Here is a 25,036-nt window from a genome sequence, read left to right as displayed (position 1 = left end):
TGTGTCATTTTGATGCACCAGACGGGGAGCGGACGATGCTACTTGTAGCGTTTTCCCTGCGCCAAAATTCCTGTACTTTACTATTTTATGACAACGCATGCATCAAAAAACGCTGCGTTGTGTATATGCGTTATGGGTTGTGTCCACAACGCTGCGGCCAACAACGCAAATGTGAACGTAGCATTACTTACCCCTCCAGGCCATGCTGTGAGTTCTGCTCTCTGCCTGCTCCATGTTGTGAACCTCATGTCTCCTTCCTGCCTGCTCTTTGCATACTTCCTGGCTGTGTGCTTAGGTGGCGGCACTTCCTGGTTCTTATAGAGACAATGTGCACCTTCCTAAGGTGTCCCCAGCCAATTGCCAAGAGGCCTCAGGTACTTAAGGCATCTCCACCCATAGGGGATGCCTAAGCAACAATCTCTCTCAGTAAGGGCTGTGCTGCTGAGTCGCTGTATCTCTTGTTTCTGCCTCCCAGGGGGCTGGACAAATGTAAAATAGGAGGTTGGACAAGAAATTACATCACAAATCTTTATTTTTTGTTCAATAAAAGATTTTTATTAAGCTTTCAAAACACATACAAATTCACATAAAAACAGTGCAAAAAACGCATCAAAAATGCACCTGCTTTTTCTGCCAAGAGGTGCAGATTCAGTGCGGAAAAATCCGCAGGCAAATCCGCAACATGTGCACATAGCCTACTTCTCTATTATTTTGGATCTATAAGTTATTATGCTCATTCTTTTTATTTATTCCTTTTTTTCATTCTTTTGAGTTCGTCCCAGTTTTGTGCGGATCCTTTAGAAAAGAAAACCTTATTTCTGAAATGTGTGAACACGGCCTTACAGACACAGAAAGCCAGATGTCGTATAGAGAAGATTCTGGAACATGAGAAAGTTCTATCTGCTCCGACTGTGAATGATGAACACAAATATCTCCATAGGTCCCAACCGTCCCGGATACAGCGGACAGTCCTGGATTTGGGTCCATGCCCTGCAGTCTTGGGGGTCTGCTGAATGCCCCTCACTGCCCTCATGCCCTCTCCGACCTCTCCTCCTGCCGGGGAAACATGTGGGAAATGTCTGTGGCCACAAGGGGCGCTAGAGGGGAAGAAACATTTACCCAGAGCTGAGCAGAGTTTCTCTCTCTCTATTCTGAAGTTCTGCTTCAAGGACCTGTGATGATGTCACAGTCATGTGATCAGTCAAATGGGGGAGGAGCAGGGTGGGCACTTGTAGGAAGTGAATGGTTTTCTGAAACAGCGACATGTAAGAACTGAAGGGAGAAGTCTGCACTGGTGAGCGGTAATGGGGGGCAGGGACTGTGTGATAGAGGGGACAGGACTCAGTCCTGGGGGGGCACCGGGACTCTGCACATTAGGGTACAGCCGGCTCCACATGTAAGAGCTGAGGGGAGAAGTCTGCACTGGTGAGCGGTAATGGGGGAGCAGGGACTGTGTGATAGAGGGGACAGGACTCAGTTCTGGGGGGGCACCGGGACTCTGCACATTAGGGTACAGCCGGCTCCACATGTAAGAGCTGAAGGGAGAAGTCTGCACTGGTGAGCGGTAATGGGGGAGCAGGGACTGTGTGATAGACGGGACAGGACTCAGTCCTGGGGGGCACCGGGACTCTGCACATTAGGGTACAGCCGGCTCCACATGTAAGAGCTGAAGGAAGAAGTCTGCACTGGTGAGCGGTAATGGGGGAGCAGGGACTGTGTGATAGAGGGGACAGGACTCAGTCCTGGGGGGCACCGGGACTCTGCACATTAGGGTACAGCCGGCTCCACATGTAAGAGCTGAAGGGAGAAGTCTGCACTGGTGAGCGGTAATGGGGGAGCGGGGACTGTGTGGTAGAAGGGACAGGACTCAGTCCTGGGGGGGCACCGGGACTCTGCACATTAGGGTACAGCCGGCCCCACATGTAAGAGCTGAAGGGAGAAGTCTGCACTGGTGAGCGGTAATGGGAGAGCAGGGACTGTGTGATAGAGGGGACAGGACTCAGTCCTGGGGGGCACCGGGACTCTGCACATTAGGGTACAGCCGGCTCCACATGTAAAAGCTGAAGGGAGAAGTCTGCACTGGTGAGCGGTAATAGGGGAGCAGGGACTGTGTGATAGAGGGGACAGGACTCAGTACTGGGGGGCACCGGGACTCTGCACATTAGGGTACAGCCGGCTCCACATGTAAGAGCTGAAGGGAGAAGTCTGCACTGGTGAGCGATAATGGGAGAGCAGGGACTGTGTGATAGAGGGGACAGGAACAGTCCTGGGGGGCACCGGGACTCTGCACATTAGGGTACAGCTGGCTCCACATATTAGAGCTGAAGGGAAAAGTCTTCACTAGTGAGCGTTAATGGGGAGCAGGGACTCCGGTTACATTTTTCGGTTCAGGGTTACCAATGAGACCATTGGCACAACACGATTTCAAACGCTTAGTACCGATGGAAGCAGAGAGGGGCTCCCTCCCTCTGCAATGCCCCTTGATGTCACAGTCACTATTGACAGTGGCATCAAAGGGGTTAAACGCCCTCGGTCAGTGCTAGCTCATATAGAGCTGACACCTGCATTTGATTGCGTAGTCATAACGCCGAATATATCAGGTGGTTTGCTGAAGTGCAGCTTCCACTGCATGATATATATACGGTGCATGTCATGAAGGGGTTAAGCATGGAGATGGATCAATCATGCTTTGGAATTGTGTTGCATCCAGTGGCACGGGGAACATTTCAGGGATAGAGGGAATGAAATTTCAACAAATTCTTGATGTTAGTATAACACCGTGTGTTAAAAAAAAAAAAAATTGAAGTTGAAAAGAGGATTGCTTCTACACATGGATAATGAGCCTAAACACGCATCAATATCCGCAATAGATGACCTCACAGAACTGGTAGAATTTTCCAAGAAAGAATAGATGTTAATCCCTCAAGAAAGACTCTTGGCTGGTTACAAAAAGCAATTACAAGCTGTGATGCTTTCAAAAGGGGGTGCAAAAGCAGGATGGTGCCCTAACTTTTGCATCAGCCCATTTTACTTTTTGTAATGTTTAAAATATATATATATTTTTTATTATTATTATTTTTGCCTAAAATATGAAGGGAATGTGTCATCTTTAAATCAGCCTTTTTAGAGATTCTTTCATCTTTAATTTTCTTAGCTGTTCACAATACCAGTCATTTTGACCATGGGTGCCCAATGTGACTATAATTAGATTTTGTTATACCGGGGGCAGGACGGGGCCATAACTGGATTTAGTGATCATGTGATGCCAGTAACAGCTCCAGAGATTTCTTACATGGGATCTTTATGATGTTACATCGTCATTTTCTCCCCATTCAGGTCCCTACAATATCGGATCCTCTCAGTGGAGATCTTCTATATAAGAGAATTTTCCTGACTGACACTACAAGGATGGATAGGGACAGGGACAAGATGGCGGAGAGGATATTATATCTCACCCTAGAGATCCTCTTCCGGCTTACTGGAGAGGTGAGAGATTCTGATGATGTCACATTACATCATTCTTATCTATGGGAATAACAGATGGACAGAACTGGAGAGGTGCGGACTCTGGAAATGTCTGTAGTGAGATTTATTAATGTGTCTCTCCATAACCAGGATTACACAGTAGTGAAGAAGACCTCTAGTGAGCGCTGTCAGGACCCTGTGTCTGAGGGATGGGGAAGACCACTGAGCCCAATCACGGGGCCTCCACCTCACCCCCTGATATATGAGGACATCAATCTCCAGAAGATCCTAGAACTCCCGTACAAGTTGATTGAGCTGCTGACTGGAGAGGTGACACTGCTGGGAATGCTGGGACATTATACAGTAACGCTATGGAGGGACCGGGGGATGACGGTATCATTGTATGTGTCAGGTTCCTATAAGGTGTCAGGATGTCACCATCTATTTCTCCATGGAGGAGTGGGAGTATTTAGAAGGACACATAGATCTGTACAAGGACGTCATGATGGAGGTTTCCCAGCCCCTCACATCACCAGGTAATAGACAAGACTAAATACACACGGCCTATAATTATCTGTATGTAAATAATGAATTCAGTCCCTATATGTGTTTCCTCCAGTTCTATCCAGTAAGAGGACAACACCAGAGAGATGTCCCCGTCATCTTCTTCCACAGGACTGTAAACATGAAGATCCCAAGGTTCTTCAGGTTTATCAGGTAGATGGAGAGAAGGTGTCATGAAATGTCTCCTGTAATGGGTAGATTGCTTTTAAGGTCTGGTGTTCATTCTTGCTTTATCCATCATTATAAGAAAAGAGTTATACGGCCTTATAACTTAGACGGGCATCGCTATCTCAATACTGTTACTGGTTGGCAGCTCTCCTGATCCGAGCATAACAGCATGTATTTCTGTGCCGCTTGCACATTCGGGTAGGGAGAGCCTCTTTAGTATTGCGACGTGATCCCCTTCTGTGTTTTATGATTGTCTGATTCTTCCTTTACACTGATTGTCCACTGTATTAGAGACCCTTCCACACTCCCATCTGACTCTTATTAGACACATGACTGGAGTGCAGCAAAAATCGGGGGGGATCAGATTTCAGGATGGCAAGATTGAGCAATCTAAATGACTTTGAACACTGTCATGGGTGCTAGATTAGCCAGGACCAGTATGTAAAAATTGCCAACCTCATGTAATAGTGAAGAATATACTGAGATTGGTGTCATCAATGAGAAATATCCAGTGATGTTGGATCCCATGGATGTTAGCCTTGTATCAAGGAAAATGTGAACAATAGTTCTGGGAACATGTTATACACATTCCAGATGAATACTGCGCTAGTGTTACGATACTGGTGGAAAAGCAGGAATCTGATGGTAAGACAATTCAGGAGCTAGAGACTAGAACTAGACTGTTGCTAGACACAATACTCAAGCAATGAGTTGATGTTTCATGTGGCTTTAAGTAGGCCCAAACAGGAAACAAGATGACTTTCACAGTTTCATTATCATCCATAGTCCATAGAGTGCGATTGCAGAAATACATTAATTGCTTCCAATGGAAAAAAGTGGAATTTCAGCACAATTTAACAAAGTCAACAATAGCAGCACTAGTTTTTGATCCACAGGAAGACAACGGAATTCTGACATCCAATGTTCAACTAATGTTTCTGAATGTAGCCATTATTTCTTCGTACAGATGGGTGATAGCAGCAGTGACCAGTTCCAGGGTCATTGCCAACCTACAGAAAGGAAAAAGAGAGCAAATATGATGTTACTGAGCAATGGAAGTCATTGTCTGTTCAGATGAATCTTGATTGATGGGAAGGTCAGAATTTGGCACAAGGAGCATGATGAATCCATGGAACTTTTTTATCAGGGGTCAATAATTCAGTCTGGTGGAGTAAGGGTATGTGTCCACTTTCAGGATGGCCGGCGGTATCGCCGGAGCGGCTTAGCCGCTCTGCGGTAAGCCCCGCCCCCTTTCTGGGACGCGATGATGCCGGATGTGTTCACAGCACACATCCGGCATCATCGCTCCCCACCATAGGGCCCTGTGCTATATCTTGCGGCGACGCAAGATATACGGACATGCTGCGATCTGAAAAGACGCGCAGCATGTCCGGAGTCGCAGGGCCGCCGCGTGCGTGTTACCACGCATAGTGGAGACGGGATTTCATTAAATCCCCTCCACTATGCTGTAACATCTGGACGCTGCGTGTCTGACGCTGCGGCTCTATGCAGCGTCAGACACGCAGCGTTTCCTGCACGTGGACACATACCCTTATGGTGTGAAGTACTGTATGTTTTTTATTGCTCATTTTGGGACTAATCAAGTTTGCAAGTTTGTTCCTTCATGGCAGCTGTTTACTCTCTGGTAGAAGGACCTTGACCCATGCGTTGTCTACACGACCCGTGTCATGTTTTCATATATTGCTACCAATGTAAGGGTCCCATGTACCGAGGTGTCTTATTACGACCCAGGAAGAAGTTAAACATATTCCTAAAGATGTGTTGCTATCTTCTGTAGATGTTTCCCTTCACCGTCATTTACTGTCATGACACAGACCCCAGATGTATCGTATAGACAAAGAAGATTGCAATCCATGTTATGAGGAAAACCACAAAAATAAATGTCTTAAATGGGGTCAAATATCAAAAGTGAACCAAAATAGAAACACAAACGTAAAAAATAACCTTTAATGAAATATATCTAAAAATGTAATGAACAAGTGTTCAGAAAAGCCCGTTAAAACAGGAATTACAGGGTATGAGGATCTAAGCAAAAAAGTAAAAAAAATATTAGTATCACAGGGAGCTAACTAACTGGCTCTGTAATTCCTGTTTTAACAGGCTTGTCTGAACACTTGTTCATTACATTTTGAGATATTTAATAAAGGTTATTTTTTAATGGTTTCTTTTTTGGTTCTGCCCAGGTTATGAAAATAAACTGGATTTTGCTGATAGAACACGTCACTAATTTTCTAAGCAAGTATATTTCTAGAGGTGCTATTGACATGAAATTCTCACCAGATGTTTGTAACCACTCATCCAATGCACACAGGCAAAGATCTATAACCATAGATGTCCATATATTGTTATGTGTAATAATGAGAAATGACACAAGGAAAAAGTATTGAACACATGAAGAAAGGTGCAGAAAGTCATGGAAAGTCATGACATCCGTTGAAATCTATCAGTAACTAGAAAGCAAACCTGCCACTTAAAAAATTATATCAGCTGGTTCAGCTGATTGAAAGAGCATCATTACACCATAAACCGGCCACTACCAGGTGATCCCCACAAAATTTCACACAGAGGAGTGAAATGAATTATCAGAAGAGTTGTTCAAGAACCAAGGACCACCTGTGCAGAGCTACAGAAAGACCTGGAATTAACAGGTACAATTGTTTCAAAGAAAACTATTAAGTAATGCACTCAACCTCCATGGCCTCTATGTATGCTCTAGGCCTAGGAAATACCCTTCTCTTATCCGAGCAACCAAGCCCTGCCTCCTTGCCCCACAAGTCCCAAAACAAACAAAAATCCCGAACTATGATAATGGGGTACAATAAGTCCTGGACCACACCGACCTCATGGGATTCCGTACCTTGAGTCGTTTCAATGTCTACTCTGGCCACTGGATAGTGTTTAGCATCCCTATGGATGCAGCGGTCGCCAACTCTCTTCCCAGGGAACAGCTGGAGAGGAAGTGTGGCCCTCGAGAGGGTCACCAAACTCATATTCTTTGTTGTCTTATAAGCCTAAGGCTGCGTTCACACTGCGTTAGTGTGACCTGTTTAACGGACTACGTTACACCGCGGCATACCGCGGTGTAACGTAGTCCGTTAACGCCGCCATTACTTTCAATGGCGGACGCATCGCTAGCGCACACCCACAATGGGTGTGCGCTAGCGATGTGCCGTCATTGAGTGACGGACCCGAGACGCGGGCTGCAGCGTTTCCGGGTCCGTCACTGCTAGCGCAGATGGAGCTAGCAGATGCTCCATCTGTGCTAGCGCTGTGCAAACGTCGGCATTTGCGCTAGTTAAGTCCGTTTAACGGATGTGTTGAACGGACTGCACAACGCAAGTGTGAACTTAGCCTAAGTCATAGTAGGCTTTCTGAGACTCCCCCCATTAAGTATAGTGCCAGCACTTCCATAGGAAACGGGCAGTAGAATTAGTTTATTATGTATGCAGTACAATTTACACTAAATATTAAATCATCTAGAAACATCTCCCAAAACTCCCCCCCAGCTGCAGGGTGACCCTCGGTAACTCTTCCCTGTAAACAAAAAAATTAGAAAATTTTGGCTCACCCCTGAGACATAATTCCAGGAACAAGAAGGAGCACTGTATAATCACTGCTGCACAGTGTCCAAAGCAATAGGAAAGTGGATCCAGCTCACTCACAGGGCTAATTTAAAAATCACCAAACTTTTATTGGGTTATCCTTTAAAAATTGAAGATTTCAAACGTTCAAGAGCCGTGTTGCTCGAAACACATATGGCCTTATTACACACCATCCCTGTTATTGCTGTGTCATCTGAGATGTCCGCTTGTAATCTTCAATTTTTAAAGGATAACCCAATAAAAGTTTGTCGATTTTTAAATGAGCTCTGTGAGTGAGCTGGCTGCTACTCTTCCCTGTACAGCTACAGGCCTGACCCTCTGTAACTCTCCCCTGCCCAGCTGCAGGTCTGAACCTCTGTAACTCTCCCCTGCAAAGCTCCAGGTCTGACCCTCTGTAACCCTCCCCTGCCCAGCTGCAGCGCTGTCACCCTGTAACTCTCCCCTGCCGAGCTGCAGGGCTGACCCTCTGTAACTCTCCCCTGCTTAGCTGCAGGGCTGACCCTCTGTAACTCTCTCCTGCCCAGCTGCAGGGCTGACTCTCTGTATCTCTCCTCTGCCCAGCTGCAGGGCTGACCCTCTGTATGTCTCCCCTGCCCAGCTGCAGGGCTGACCGTCTGTAACTCTCCTTTGCCCAGCCGCAGGGCTGACCCTCTGTAACTCTCTCCTGCCCAGCTGCAGGACTGACCCTCTGTATTTCTCCCTTGCCCAGCTGCAGGGCTGACCCTCTGTAACTCTGCCCAGCTGCAGGGCTGACCCTCTGTAACTCTCCCCTGCCCAGCTGCAGGGCTGACCCTCTGTATCTCTCCCCCGCCCAGCTGCAGGGCTGACCCTCTGTAACTCTCCTACCCAGCTGCAGGGCTTTACCCTCTGTAACTCTCCTGCGGCAACTGCAAGAACCTTTCCTGTTGGCATGGGCCAGTATTCCTGGGGAACAATCTCAGGACCTACTGGAATCCGTGACACTATTAATTGCTGAGGTTCTGAAGACCCAATGTGTTACTAGATGGGTGTCTCTAGTAATGTGGCCATTCAGTGTATGTTTTATATCTGACGGAGATGACAGGAAAAAGCTGATCATAGCCATTAGATGTTGCCTGGATCTTCTCAAACATCTTCATCTGTGACTCTTATAATATTTGTTTCAGGGTAAAGATCTTCCCCATATTAATACTACAGAGACATATGTGAGGGGTGATGAGTGGTGTAAAGAGGAGATTCCTACAGATAACCGTACAGGTGAGTAGTGACCACTAAATGCCGAGAAGTCACAGGTTGTATTCAGTCACTGGCTTGTAGAATAACATTAGATGATGTTATTTATTTACAGTTTGTTCACATGGAACTTTTGCTGTGGATTTAGGGGTTGATCCATTAATGGGGTTATCTATATCTATTAATGGAGTGACTATATTTTTACATTGTGCTAAGAATTATCACGCAGTTATTTGCTAACTACCTGCCTGTAGTGTCCGCTGCTCATCTCTGCCGGCACAGAGCGGTCACTAATTGTTCTTGCTGGTGATTCAGCGGCTTCTGCTGATGTCACATTGACAGAGCAGAGATTCTAATCGGCTCTTTTAACAGGGTGTGAATTCCAACATCTTGTTGATTGACAGTCGGCTTCCACAGGCTTCCCACAGTTAAACTATCAGTCAGTATGATGTCGGAAGTGATGCCTTGTCGACAGAGCAGCCTGGAAGATGAGCTCCTCTGCTGACGTGAAGCATTTGTTTCCCCGACCACTCTGAGCCAGCACCAGCAGAACAGGAAGGTAATTGTCTCTGTTAGTAATTGCCTGCCTGTTTAGTTTTTAGGCCCATAGTAAAAAAAAAAAAAAAAAAAAAAAAAAAAATCTTGAACAACCTCTTTAAGACTTTAAGAGTGGCACTCCAGTCTTAATGAAGGAGCGATGGACCATGTAATATTAAATTAAGACATGCACACCACTTTTACTCAGCGGTACATGCCTCTGTGCGTCTCGCCAGAAATGTTAACCAAGTCAGGGATGGACTAAAGAAACATTTCTGATGGGCATAAATTATTTTACTAGCATGGCATAAATTTTTATGAATTTGGCGAGCACTGCCAACCCCCGTTCATGCTCCACCCACTTTGGCGGAGCTGACTTAGACTAGACATAGTAACATAGTTATTAAGGTTGAAGGAAGACTATAAGTCCATCTAGTTCAACCCATAGCCTAACCTAACATGCCCTAACATGTTGATCCAGAGGAAGGCAAAAAAAACCCATGTGGCAAAGAGTAAGCTCCACATTGGGGAAAAAAATTCCTTCCCGACTCCACATACGGCAATCAGACTAGTTCCCTTAATCAACACCCTATCAAGGAATCTAGTATATATATTGGTGTGAAAATACCAAAACGTTGCGCAAAAAGTTTGCAACTTTTTTCAGTGCTTCACTCTTTTTTTTATTTTGTACAAATGTTTCTCCGCTGCATCCACAACACGTCTCTGAGCTGCTGTAGGGGAGAGATCTATTTTCTCACAGTCCTGTCCATCACAGGTCACTGTGCACAATGGATGTCTCTACACATATCATGAAGCATCCTCGTGTCGGTGACCTCAGATATGTAAGAAGAAACATTACCAGCCATAGGCTTCACTTCTTTGTACAAGAGAATTTTCTCAGCCTAAAAACCTCAATACTTTACATACTTGTACAGATATCTCTATATGCCAGTACATTATAAGATAAAGATGCAAAACAATTACAATACACATGACATACTTTGGGTAATTTTTAATAACGGTACAATACAGTGAGGACAATATTTATGGTGATCAATAAATGCTGTGACTAAAATGATTGAATTTTATTACTCATATCAGTTTGTACAACTATAAAATAGGCACATTATGCACAACTTTGTTTTCCATTCTAAAAATGGACACCTATCCGAACCCAGAAGGACCCCAACATGCCTTTTGTGTCTTCACCTGAGATCTTTTGTCATCTGAGTATTGTTTGTTTTTCACTCAGCAGTTGATATGAAAAGCTTTGAAAATAGATATTTTTTCCAAAACTAACAACACACGGATTGCTAAAACTGATAGAGTAAAAATGGATCAATCACAAAATTATACAAGAATGACCAAAAATAATTGCTACACATTCTGAAGTGCTGCTCGTTGAGCACTCTGTTTGGGGTTTATGTCTTTATACATGAGAATGGTATAGAAATGTGCCTCTTACAGACACAATAGCTTGCACATTTCTGTACGATAAGGTAAACGTAGACAGGCACAATATCTCAGGGGAATATCTCAGGGGAAAATCTGTTTGAAATTTCATGGAAGGCATTCAGACATCCTGCTGCTGTAGGGATGGAGTTTAAGGCTTGATGCAGATGACCATGTCAAAAATAGTGACAGACGTTTGCAAATTGTAGACTTGCTTTACTCCTTGCGCAGCTCCAGATTTGCGTTGTGGATCCGTGCAGGAACTGCCTTCTTTTGCATGCAATATCTTGAGCCAATAGTAGGCCCAAATAAAGTAAAGATTAGCAAGTTACTTTGATGCTAATCAAATTAGTGTCAAATTTTAGATAACTCTTGTCCAGGCAAATTCGAACAATTTTGAAATATACGAATCGCCATTTTTCAATTAGCAGATGAATGCATCTGCCATAGAAGGCTCCCATGACCTTTTGAATGGCTTCTCCATGATGCTTTGCAGCTATCACATTAAATAGTGTAGCTTAACATATCCGGAAAGTATATCAGAACCTTTAAAAAAGCTGAGGCAAGGAATGCTGCATCCATTTTACAGTAGTTTTGGATAGTAAGAGGACATCAGTGCTCACAGCTTGGCAAAAGAGATAGAAAGAGAAAGCCCTAAAGCAATCAACAAATGCTTAACAGAGTGTGTTGTACAACTGCAGCAGTGAAAGAAGATGAGTATAGTATTCTGTGAATAATACACAGATTAAGTTGACAGGTGGAAGAGGGGTGCGAGTAGCAGAACCAGAGCCCGTGAGATTAATCTGGAATATAGAGCAGTTGAGCTGGCATCTTTTCTTGCTTCATTTCAATTACACATTGTTTTTCTAAATTCTTTATGCACTAGAAATCGGCAAACCAACACAACACTCTCACCACCTCCTATTGTCTCCAGCTCAAAAATATTTCCAGAATCCATCCTTTCCTCAACCCACTAAAATGCTTGTGCATGCCTTCATCATCTCCTGCCTTGACTACTGTAACGTCCTCCTCCGTGGCCTCCCTGCTAAAACTCTCGCACACCTCCAGTCCGTCCTTAACTCTGCTGCCCGACTAGTTCATCTCTCTGCTCTCTACTCCTCCGCTTCCTCCCTCTCCAAATCTCTTCACTGGCTCCCAATTCCCCAGCATATCCAGTTCAAACTACTAACACTGATCTACAAAGCCATCCATAACCTTTCTCTTCCGTATATCTCTGAACTAATCTCCCGTTATCTTCCATCACGTAATCTGTGGTCCTCCCATGACCTCCTTCTCTCTTTCACACTTATTAGTTCCTCACCAAATTGCCTCAGAAAAAGCTTACAGCCTGCAATGACCCCGCTCCCTTCTCAACACCACCAGAGCTACTGAACCCCTCCAACCTACTTTCTCCTTCCCCATCATCCTGTAGAATGTAAGCCCACAAGGGCAGGGTACTCTTCCCTCCATACTAGTCTTATTGTTAGTATGTTTACTCAATTATATCTGTGTTTTATATGCAACCCCTTCTCATGTACAACACCATGGAATCAATGGTGCTATAGAAATAATAATAATAATATTTTATAAAGAAAATAAAATCTGAATTTGATGTCATTAAAAGAAAGTTTTTAGATCAAGAAATGGTAGATAGCGTAAAATAGTAGGTGATGAAAAATCAGAACATCATTATTCTGCCATAAAGTGCAACGTTTCAACCCGTCATACAGTACGTCTTTTTCAAGCATACAAAATTATGCAGCATAACAGGTTTAAATAACATAGCTAATGAAGAAAACACCAATCCGCACTCTAAACCTCACCCACAAGACTTCCCAGCTGGCAATTATGTGATAAACCCCCCCAAAACATATTAAGTGACAATGCACAATAGGCATCATTTCATTACTCCACATATACAGTATGCAAAGAGCAAAGCAGAGTGCTAAAAAAATTGCATCACATTTAACACAGAAAAAAAAAAAAATATAGTAAAGCTGTAGTAGCATCATACGCAGTGAAGAAGCAGTGACCCATAAACTCAAACACAAAAGTCTCTTTTAATGTGTTTCTTCACAGCATTAAAGTCCACTTCACATAAATGCATATAACTTCAGTGATCAGTTTACACCAGTTCAAAGTAATCAATATCACATCGCTTTAGATTTGCAGTCCCTAAACAGGCCAGACTTCCCTTGTCCAGTTTCCCTGGGCGACCGCACGCCATCTCACAGTCTCTATACGTCTCCGTACACACAGCCTCATATGTTGCAGACACTACTCAAGCCAGCCCTCCTCTGACTAGTTCTCGTGGGTGTCCTGCATCGCTGTATCACAGTCTCTTACAGACTCATTACTCACACAGTCGTACACAGTTCAGGATATCCTCCGGATAGCAGCCGGGCACCATAGCCACCTGTTTGCATTCGTTGCACATGCTAGTCCTCTTTCAGGCACAGGACTATCCACATCCGACTCCTACGGGCACAGGATATCCACCTCCGGGCACAGGACTGTCCACATCCGAGACCAGAACCATGGACGACTTGCATCTCTGTGTACGCTGCGGGTGCCAGACTATTCAGCTGCCCTGGGTGCTGGCTCTGCTGGCCTCCATTCACTCTGCAGACCAGCACACTCCAGACTGACACTGACGTGCACCTGGCCAGACACCAGACACCTGACACGGCCTGACACACCCATACCCCTTACTGCAGGGCTTTTAAACACACACAAACCTGTGGCCTTCAGCCACATGGAAAACCCGGACCAGAAATCCATGACTCTCATGCACACCTATGGACTTCATCCGTCTGCATGCACATTCTGGGGAGAACAAACAGCGCCCCCTAGCTGTATCAGAGGCCACAGCCTCACAATATATATAATATATGGGGCAGCACGGTGGCGCAGTGGTTAGCACTACAGCCTTGCAGCGCTGGGGTCCTGGGTTCTAATCCCACCCAGGACAACATCTGCAAAGAGTTTTTATGTTCTCTCCGTGTTTGCGTGGGTTTCCTCCGGGCACTCCGGTTTCCTCCCACATGCCAAAGACATACTGATAGGAATTCTAGATTGTGAGCTCAATCGGGGACAGTGATGATAATGTGTGCAAACTGTAAAGCGCTGCGGAATATGTTAGCGCTATATTAAAATAAAGATTATTATTATTAATAAATACATATATATAATACATAAATACAGTGGGGGGAAAAAGTATTTTTTAGTAAGCCACCAATTCTGCAAGTTCTCCCACTTAGGCTGGTTTCACATTAGCGTTTTGAGGAGCTGCGGAGGGCTGCGGACTTCCTCCGTGAAGCCCCGCCCTTGGCCGCTTCTCTGCTGTTAGCTCCGCCTACTTCTGCATGCGGCCTGCATACCTATCTTTAACATTAAAAAAAAACAGGCAGCACTCCATACTCTTTTAGTGATATGCAGGATTTATTCAGACCCACATGTCTGTGCACAGACATGTGGGTCTGAATAAATCCTGCATATCACTAAAAGAATATGGATTGCTGCCTGTTTTTTTTAATTCTATGGACTAGAGACAACCAGTGGACGGGCTGTCTGGGGCCTTGTACCCGAAGATAAGTAGAGGATTTGTGCTGTTCCATTTTTTATTATCTTTAACATTAGGTAAACAGGTCGTGCGGCTGTATGCGGATGCTTCCGCATGCGTCGTTTTGACGATGCGGCGACCAGCATAGGACGCAGCTGGTTGCAATTTCTTTTTTTCTCCGCATCGTCAAAATGACGCATGCGGAAGCATCCGCATACAGCCGCACGACCTGCATACCTAATGTTAAAGATAGGTACGCAGGCAGCCTGCAGAAGTAGGCGGAGCTAGCGGCGGATGTGCGGCCAAGGGCGGGGCTTCAAAGAGGAAGTCCGCAGCTCCTCAAAACGCTAGTGTGAAACTAGCCTTAAAAAGACGAGAGAGGCCTGTAATTGACATCATAGGTAGACCACAATTATAAGGCCGGTGTCACACTTGCAAGTGCAATGCAACAAACTCGCATCAATACCTGGCACTGCCTCTGGCACTCGGGACCAGAGTGTGCGGCTGCATGTATTTCTATGGAGCTTGCACTCGCAAGTGTGACCCTGGCCTGAGAGTCAAAATGAGAAAACAAATCCAGAAAATCACCTTGTCTGATTTGGCAAGATTTATTTTGCAAATTATGGTGAAAAATGAGTATTTGGTCATTAACAAAAGTTCACCTCAATTTTTTGTTATATATCCTTTGTTGGCAATGGCAGAGGTCAAACGTTTTCTGTAAGTCTTCAAAAGGTTGGCACACACTGTTGGTGATATGTTGGCCCATTCCTCCATGTAGATCTCCTCTAGTGCAGTGATATTTGGGACCTGTTGCTGGGCAACATCCCTCCAAAGGTTTCTATGGGGTTGAGATCTGGAGACTGGCTAGGCCACTCCAGGACCTTCATATGATTCTTACAAAGCCACTCCTTTGTTGCCCTGGCGGTGTGCTTGGGATCTTTATTATGCTGAAAGACCCATCCACATTTCATCTTCAATGCCCTTGCTGATGGAAGGAGGTTTGCACTCAATATCTCACGATACATGGCCCCATTCATTCTTTCATGTACACGGATCAGTCGTCCTGGTCCCTTTGCAGAGAAACAGCCCCAAAGCATGATGTTGCCACCCCCATGCTTCACAGTAGGTATGGTGTTCCTTGGATTCTGCTCAGCATTCTGTCTCCTTCAAACACAATGAGTTTTGTTTCTACCAAACAGTTTTACTTTGGTTTCATTAGTCCATATGACATTATCCCAATACTTTTCTGGATAATCCAAATGCTTTCTAGCAAACTTCAGACGGGCCCAGACATGTACTGGCTTAAGCAGGGGGACACGCCTGGCACTGCAGGATCTGAGTCCCTGGCAGCGTAGTGTGTTACTGATGGTAGCCTTTGTTTATGGGGGTCCTGGCTCTGTGCAGGTCATTCAATAGGTCCCCCATGTTGTTCTGGGATTTTTGCTCACCGTTTTTGTGATCATTTTGACCCCGGGGTGAGATCTTGCGTGGAGCCCCAGATCGAGGGAGGTTATCTGTGGTCTTGTATGTCTTCCATTTTCTTATTATTGTTCCCACAGTTGATTTCATTACACCAAGCTGCTTGCCTGTTGCAGATTCAGTCTTCCCATGGTGCAGGGCTTCAATTTTTGTTTCTGGTGTCCTTCGACATCTCGTTGGTCTTTGGAGTGTGACTGTTTGAGGTTGTAGACAGGTGTCTTTTATACTGATAATGAGTTCAAACAGATGCCATTACTACAGGCAATCGGTGGAGGACAGAGGAGCCTCTTTAAGAAGTTACAGGTCTGTGAGAGATAGAAATCTTGCATGTTTTTAGGTGACCAAATACTTATTTTCCACCATAATTTGCAAAATAAATCTTGCTAAATCAGACAAGGTGATTTTCTGGATTTGTTTTCTCATTTTGACTTTCATAGTTGTGGTCTACCTATGATGTCAGTTGCAGGCCTCTCATCTTTTTAAGTGGGAGAACTTGCACAATTGGTGGCTGACTAAATACTTTTTTTTCCCCACTGATACAGCTCTGGGAAAAATTAAGAGACCACTGCAAAATGTTCAGTTTGTCTGATTTTTCTCTTTATAGGTATATTTTTGGGTAAAATGTAAATTGTTCATTTATTCTATAAACTTCTGACAACATGCCTCCGAATTTCCAAGCAATACATTTTGTATTTCTTTTTCTGAAAAGGAGAGATGGTCAAAGAAAACAAGTTCATAATCATTTAGAAACAACACTAATGTTTTAACTCAGAGTTCAGAAATCAATGTTTTGTGGAATAACCATGATTTTTAATCACAGCTTTCATGTGTCTTGGCATGCTTTTCCACCAGTCTTTCACACTGCTTCTGGCGCAAAAATTTAAGCAGTTCTTCCTTGATGGCTTGTGACCATCATCATCCTCTTGATTATATTCCAGAGGTTTTCAATGGGGTTCAGGTCTGGAGATTGGGCTGCTCATGACAGGGTTTTTATGTGGTGGTCTCTTAATTTTTGTCCGGGGCCGTATGTATGTATGTGTATGTATGCATGTGTGTGTGTATATATATATATATATATATATATATATATATATATATATATATATATATATATATATATATATATATATATATATATATATATATATATATATATATATATATATATATATATATATATATAATATGTATACTGTGTGTGTCTGTGCCTATAGAGTGTGTGTTTTTCGTGTCCTGTCTCCTCTGGTGAAAGATGGCGGCCAGCAACAAGGAGCAGACCTTCATCGCCATCAAGCCCGATGGCGTCCAGCGCGGCCTGGTCGGCGACATCGTCAAGCGCTTCGAGCAGAAAGGCTTCCGTCTGGTGGCCATGAAGATGCAGCGGGCTTCCATACCGCTTCTGCAGGAGCACTACATCGACCTGAAGGATCGCCCCTTCTACAACGGCCTGGTGGAGTACATGCACTCCGGGCCCGTGGTCGCCATGGTCTGGGAAGGGCTAAATGTGGTAAAGACCGGCCGTGTCATGCTGGGAGAGACCAACCCTGCCGACTCCAAGCCTGGCACCATCAGGGGAGACTACGCCATCCAGGTTGGCAGGAACATCATCCATGGCAGTGACTCCGTGGAGAGTGCCAAGAAGGAAGTCGCCTTGTGGTTTAAGCCAGAGGAGCTGGTGGATTACGACAACTGTGCCTACAAGTGGGTGTACGAGAACTGAGCGTGCTCCGTCCACCGCCACACCGTGTTCTGTTACTGCTCTGCAATACAAGTATTACACAACAACCTGACAAAAGCCGGAATTAGGAAGATGGCAGATGAAGGCCAGGAGAGGTATGTCAGTGACTGGAAGAATGATATCATCAGCTCACAGAAACTGACCATGTACCGGAGCCTACAGAGAGACTACAGACTGGCCCCATATCTGGAGAAACTCCCGGACCCCAGAGACCGCCAGATCCTGAGCCGATATAGACTCAGTGCCCACAGTCTGGCCATCGAATGTGGCCGACACAGGCAGAGCTACAAGCCCAGGGAGGAAAGACTGTGCCAACACTGTGATCAGGAGGCCATAGAGGACGAAACCCACTTCCTGCTACACTGCTCCAAATACTCAGCAGTGAGGGACACTCACTTCAGGAGACTCTCACATCTCTTCCCAGACTTCATCACCATGAAGGAGGAAGAGAAAACATATATCTTGCTGGGAGAAGAAGAGAGAGCGGTGGAGATAGCAGCGCGGTATGTGAGCGAATGTCATAGACTGCGAGAAAGAGAACTATGATGCCATGGACTATAGCCCCCAACCTGAACCTGCCCCATGCACCTCCCCTATGCCATGGACTATAGCCCCCAACCTGGATCTGCCCCATCCACCTCCCCTATACCATGGACTATAGCCCCCAACCTGGATCTGCCCCATCCACCTCCCCCCACAGCTCCTACCCAACATCCCCTCAGTCCCTAACCCTATTGCCTCTATACACTTGCTTTGGCAAAACTGATGTGTATTTGGTCCTGCCAATAAAGCTTCTTTGAATCTTGTGTGTGTGTGTATATATATATATATATATATATATATATATATATATATATATATATATAATGTGTGTGTGTGTGTATATATATATATATATATATATATATATATATATATATATATATATATATATATATATATATATATATATATATAATGTGTGTATATATATATATAATGTGTGTGTATATATATATATATGTGTATATATATATATATGTATATATAATGTGTGTGTATATATATGTATGTATGTATGTATATATGTATGTGTATATATGTATGTGTATGTATATATGTATGTATGTATATATGTATGTGTATATATGTATGTATGTGTATATACAGTGGGGCAAAAAAGTATTTAGTCGGTCAGCAATAGTGCAAGTTCCACCACTTAAAAAGATGAGAGGCGTCTGTAATTTACATCATAGGTAGACCTCAACTATGAAAAAAACCAAAGAAAAACAGGATTCATAAAAAATAACCTTTATTAATATATACTACTAAAACACTCTAATCATTAAAACACAATAACAGAAATGTGCCTATATGGTCCTAGAGCGACACTATGCTTTGTCCTACCTGGCAGCGGGGGTTGGCATCATAGGTAGACCTCAACTATGGGAGACAAACTGAGAAAAAAAAATCCAGAAAATCACATTGTCTGTTTTTTTAACATTTTATTTGCATATTATGGTGGAAAATAAGTATTTGGTCAGAAACAAACAATCAAGATTTCTGGCTCTCACAGACCTGTAACTTCTTCTTTAAGAGTATCCTCTTTCCTCCACTCATTACCTGTAGTAATGGCACCTGTTTAAACTTGTTATCAGTATAAAAAGACACCCATGCACACCCTCAAACAGTCTGACTCCAAACTCCACTATGGTGAAGACCAAAGAGCTGTCAAAGGACAACAGAAACAAAATTGTAGCCCTGCACCAGGCTGGGAAGACTGAATCTGCAGTAGCCAACCAGCTTGGAGTGAAGAAATCAACAGTGGGAGCAATAATTAGAAAATGGAAGACATACAAGACCACTGATAATCTCCCTCGATCTGGGGCTCCACGCAAAATCCCACCCCGTGGGGTCAGAATGATCACAAGAACGGTGAGCAAAAATCCCAGAACCACGCGGGGGGACCTAGTGAATGAACTGCAGAGAGCTGGGACCAATGTAACAAGGCCTACCATAAGTAACGCACTACGCCACCATGGACTCAGATCCTGCAGTGCCAGACGTGTCCCACTGCTTAAGCCAGTACATGTCCGGGCCTGTCTGAAGTTTGCTAGAGAGCATTTGGATGATCCAGAGGAGTTTTGGGAGAATGTCCTATGGTCTGATGAAACCAAACTGGAACTGTTTGGTAGAAACACAACTTGTCGTGTTTGGAGGAAAAAGAATACTGAGTTGCATCCATCAAACACCATACCTACTGTAAAGCATGGTGGTGGAAACATCATGCTTTGGGGCTGTTTCTGTGCAAAGGGGCCAGGACGACTGATCCGGGTACATGAACGAATGAATGGGGCCATGTATCGTGAGATTTTGAGTGCAAACCTCCTTCCATCAGCAAGGGCATTGAAGATGAAACGTGGCTGGGTCTTTCAACATGACATTGATCCAAAGCACACCGCCAGGGCAACGAAGGAGTGGCTTCGTAAGAAGCATTTCAAGGTCCTGGAGTGGCCTAGCCAGTCTCCAGATCTCAACCCTATAGAAAACCTTTGGAGGGAGTTGAAAGTCCGTGTTGCCAAGCGAAAAGCCAAAAACATCACTGCTCTAGAGGAGATCTGCATGGAGGAATGGGCCAACATACCAACAACAGTGTGTGGCAACCTTGTGAAGACTTACAGAAAATGTTTGACCTCTGTCATTGCCAACAAAGGATATATTACAAAGTATTGAGATGAAATTTTGTTTCTGACCAAATACTTATTTTCCACCATAATATGCAAATAAATTGTTAAAAAATCAGACAATGTGATTTTCTGGATTTTTTTTTTCTCAGTTTGTCTCCCATAGTTGAGGTCTACCTATGATGTAAATTACAGACGCCTCTCATCTTTTTAAGTGGTGGAACTTGCACTATTGCTGACTGACTAAATACTTTTTTGCCCCACTGTATGTATGTATGTGTATATATGTATGTATGTGTATATATGTATGTATGTGTATATATGTATATGTATGTATGTGTATGTATGTGTATATGTGTATGTATGTGTATATGTGTATGTATGTGTATATGTGTATGTATGTGTATATGTGTATGTATGTGTATATATGTATGTATGTGTATATATGTATGTATGTGTATATATATATGTATGTATGTATGTATGTGTATGTATGTATGTATATAATCAATCTCTCACCCCAAGAATCCGGTTGTTACAGTCTTGTTGCCTTCCTTTCGGGGAGGTTGATGCCATGCCTGGAAGCAAGGAAGATCCCTTTAACACGTAGCTCAATACATGCAACATGCTCTGATTCCAGGCCAAAAGGGGGAGCTCTGAATCCGGTTTCAGGGGAGCTTCCCTAGATATATAGATATATTCTGGCTTGGAAAAGGAGCTTTAGTTTTCAGTTTGGAGTTGGTCAGACAGATAGTGAGTTGGAGTCTGGAGCAGACTGAGTGAGCAGAGAGCTGGGGCCGTGCAGCCGTGTGATGCTGCATTTCCAGGCCAGAGAGGAGAAGCAGACTGGTTGCATCTGTAGAAAGTGGCAGAGGGGAGAAGCACAGGAGAATTAAGGAGTGGGAAGAGAGCTGCCACTGAGCTCCTTCCTTGCTGATACACAGGAACCGTGCACCAGAAGCCCGAGGCTGTGTGGAACTGTATGACCCATAGCAGAACTGGAGGGCAGAAGATTCTAAGTCATCTGTCCACACCCACACCCGAAGGTACAGCAACATACAGAGCCCGGAGTCATGATAGAGACCCTGTAAAAAGGCTCGCATTGCCTACCATGAGGGTACTGTCTTAAGACAGCGAAGAGAGAACCTTGTGTGGAGCCATAGGCAGCAAGGGACGCGCCACAAAGCGCGAGAAGGAAGGCTTACTAACCTCACCTGAGAAAGGGATCCATAATTGCTTCCAGGTTGACCGGACCTCACCAACACCTGTTACCGGTACCCTGGACTGTGGCCGTAACCACCAGTAAACAGGTAAAGAGACTGCAACCTTGTGTCCTCTGATTATTTCTGGCACCACGCTATCTTACTATCTTACTAAATACACCAGGAGCCCTGGTGTTCCAGCTTCACCTATGGGAAGCCATGCCATCCCTGCTGCCATAACAACACTCCAGTGGACCGCTTTAAGCAGCGTCGGTCATCCCTGACCGAATACACAGGTGGCATCACGAACATTCTTATTTCTATTAATCCCTTTGAAAGACATTCCCTTTAATTTGGATTCCCAGGGCCACAGACTGGGTCGCTGCCACCGTGACCACCCCTTTCTTATTTATTCTGATAGATTTCCACAGAACCAGATAAAAGGGCCGTGGAAAGTGGTTCAATCATGTTTAAGCATTATCATCATCCAGGTAACCAGGAATCCAATCAGGAAGGGGTCATAAGATGAATATGTTCTCCAATAAGAGAATAGTGTGCAGGCGCTGACCAATCCAGGACAGGACCAGGCACAATAAAATAATAATAATTCCAATGCAATGTTACTGAAAAAAATAAAATAATTTTTATTCCCTCTATAATTTGTAAAGCGCTGCGGAATATGTTGGCGCTATATAAATAAAATTATTATTATTATTATTATTCTTGACAGATGACTGTACCAGGAGCTCAGAGGAACGTCTGATATTCTCAGATTTCTCAGTAGATAATCCTGATGTGACACCTGATACTCTTGAAGAACATGTCATTATACCAGATACACCTCAAGATCTTTTCAGAAAAAATCTGCCATCTGATCCTTTTCAACAGGTCCTTTTTTCTGCTTCATCAAAGACAAAAGTGCAAAATGAAAGTCACAGAAGGGCTCTTGAACATGAAATGGGGGAGAAACCATTTTCATGTTTAGAATGTGGTAAATGTTACAATACTAAACCAAAGCTTGTAACACATCAGAAGAGTCACACAGGGAAGAAGCCATATTCGTGTTCAGAATGTGGAAAATGTTTTACAAGCAAATCATGTCTTGTTACACATCAGATAATACACACAGGGGACATGCCATTTTCTTGTTCAGAATGTGGGAAATGTTTTAATCGGAAAGCAAATCTTGTTACACATCTGAGAATTCACACAGGGGATAAGCCATTTTCATGTTCAGAATGTGGGAAACGTTATAGTGAGAAATCCAAACTTGTAACTCATCAGAGAATACATACAGGAGAGAAGCCATTTTTATGTACTAAATGTGGGAAATTGTTTAAACAACAATCAGTTTTAATTGTACATCAGAGAATTCACACAGGGAAGAAGCCATATTCATGTTCAGAATGTGGGAAATGTTTTACACAAAGATCTTGTCTTGTTACTCATCAGAGAACTCACACAGGAGTAAAGCCATTTTCATGTTCAGAATGTAGAAAATGTTATAGTGAGAAATCCATACTTATTAAACATCAGAGAAGCCACCCAAAGGATAAGCCATTTTCTAGTCCAGAATTCAGGAAATGTTTTACAGAGAAATCACATTTTGTTGGGTATCAGAGATGTCACACAGGAAAAAAAACATTTTCTTGTTCTGAATGTGGGAAACATTATAGTACAAAATCCAAACTTATAACGTATCAGAGAATTCACACGGGAGAGAAGCCATTTTTTTGCTCAGAATGTGGAAAATGTTTTAGCCAGAAAGCACATCTTGCTAGACATCAGAGAATTCATACAGGGGAGAAGCCATTTTTATGTTCAGAATGTGGGAAATGTTTTTGTACGAAATCTGAACTTGTTAAACATCAGAGAATTCACTCAGCAAGGGATAAGCCATTTTCTTGCTCAGAATGTGGGAAATGTTTTACAGATAAATCAAGTCTTGGTATACACCAAATAAGTCACGCAGGCAACAAGGTATTTTCATGCTCCGAATGTGGGAAATTTTTTAAACGAAAATCAGTTTTAATTGTGCATCAGAGAATTCACATAGGACAGAAGCCATATTCATGTTCAGAATGTGGGAAATGTTTTACAATGAAACACCAACTTGTTAAGCATCAAAGAACTCATACAGGAAAGAAGCCATTTTCCTGTTTCGATTGTGGAAAAAGTTTTACAGAGAAATATAGTCTTGTTAGACATCAGTTAACTCACACAGGGCAGAAACCATTTCCATGTTCAGAATGTGGAAAATGTTTCAGTACTAATGCAAGACTTGTTACACATCAAAGAAATCACACAGGGGAGAAGCCATATTCTTGTTCAGAATGTGGGAAATGTTTTGCAGAGAAATCACATTTTGTTACACATGAGAAGATTCACACAGGGGAGAAACCATTTTCATGTTCAGAATGTGGAAAATATTTTAAGTTGAAATCAGATCTTGTCAAACATCAGAGAACTCACACAGGAGAAAAGCCATTTTCATGTTCAGAGTGTGGGAAATGTTTTTGCGATAAATCAGATCTTTATAGACATCGTAGAACTCATACAGGGGAGAAGCCATTTTCGTGTTCAAATTGTGGGAAATGTTTTAATCGTAAAACAAATCTTCTTAAACATCTAAAAATTCACACAGGAAAGTAGCAATTTTCTTTTTTTTATTGTTTTATTGACAAAATGTTAAAAAAAAAGTTACAGTAGTCTCCAAAAGAAAGAGAAAACTAGAGCAGTAAATGATTTGTAAAAAATATTCACAATTTACATTGTCTATTATTAAAAACTAATTATATGAACAATGTGTATAATATATTTTACATTTATATTACAACTGCTACTTTAAAAGGTTGTCAAGTGATGCTTTTTTCCATTCTATTTCACATTGACAATAGAAATGCCGCCGTATATGATAAGGACTGTTGCTAAGGTAATCATCCAATAACCCGTTGTCTCATCCAATTTATAGGGTGACCTGATAGTTTGATGTGACCAGGGGTGCGCATAAAATTCTTAGCTGCCAAATCAAAAGTATGAATTCAAAACTCCTTCAAACTCCTCATGCTGTGGGCCCTGGGCTGGGGTTGTTTGGAGGTGCGATGCTTTGAATCCCAGGGTGGTGCCCAGCAGAGCAGTGGCTTCGCAAACAATTTATGAAAGCCCAGAGCAACCCTAACCCCCCCCCCCCCCCCGCACTTTCATAGTTTCAATGTGGCGGATTCCAGAAAAATGGCCGATTGAGTTCTTGGTACCAAAGTTTTGGCTCCCGTGATATCGATCTGAGCAATCGCTGCCTCTGGCAGCCATTTTCCCTAAGTCCACTGCACTGAAACCATGCAAGTGCGGGGGCTCCATGCTTTCACAAAATG

The 25,036-nt window shown here is 43.5% G+C and overlaps 2 protein-coding genes across 2 annotated transcripts; both read left to right on the top strand.

Moving 5' to 3' along the window:
- The first annotated feature begins 1,191 nt into the window (after window positions 1–1,191).
- On the top strand, window positions 1,192–24,515 carry LOC138666996 (zinc finger protein 665-like). The gene is made up of 7 exons (XM_069755209.1): window positions 1,192–1,294; window positions 3,337–3,486; window positions 3,616–3,795; window positions 3,878–4,001; window positions 4,085–4,182; window positions 8,966–9,056; window positions 22,396–24,515. Exons 2-7 carry the CDS (start codon window positions 3,409–3,411, stop codon window positions 24,315–24,317), a joined length of 2,493 nt encoding a protein of 830 aa, XP_069611310.1. The 5' UTR covers window positions 1,192–1,294; window positions 3,337–3,408; the 3' UTR covers window positions 24,318–24,515.
- On the top strand, window positions 17,288–17,858 carry LOC138667047 (nucleoside diphosphate kinase B). The gene has a single exon (XM_069755302.1). It carries the CDS (start codon window positions 17,315–17,317, stop codon window positions 17,780–17,782), a length of 468 nt encoding a protein of 155 aa, XP_069611403.1. The 5' UTR covers window positions 17,288–17,314; the 3' UTR covers window positions 17,783–17,858.
- Window positions 24,516–25,036: the final 521 nt, after the last annotated feature.

This window comes from Ranitomeya imitator, chromosome 2 (assembly GCF_032444005.1).
Source record: "Ranitomeya imitator isolate aRanImi1 chromosome 2, aRanImi1.pri, whole genome shotgun sequence".
Lineage (NCBI taxonomy): Eukaryota > Metazoa > Chordata > Amphibia > Anura > Dendrobatidae > Ranitomeya > Ranitomeya imitator.
Note: the sequence above shows the minus strand (reverse complement) of the source record. Positions and strands in the feature narration are given on the sequence as shown.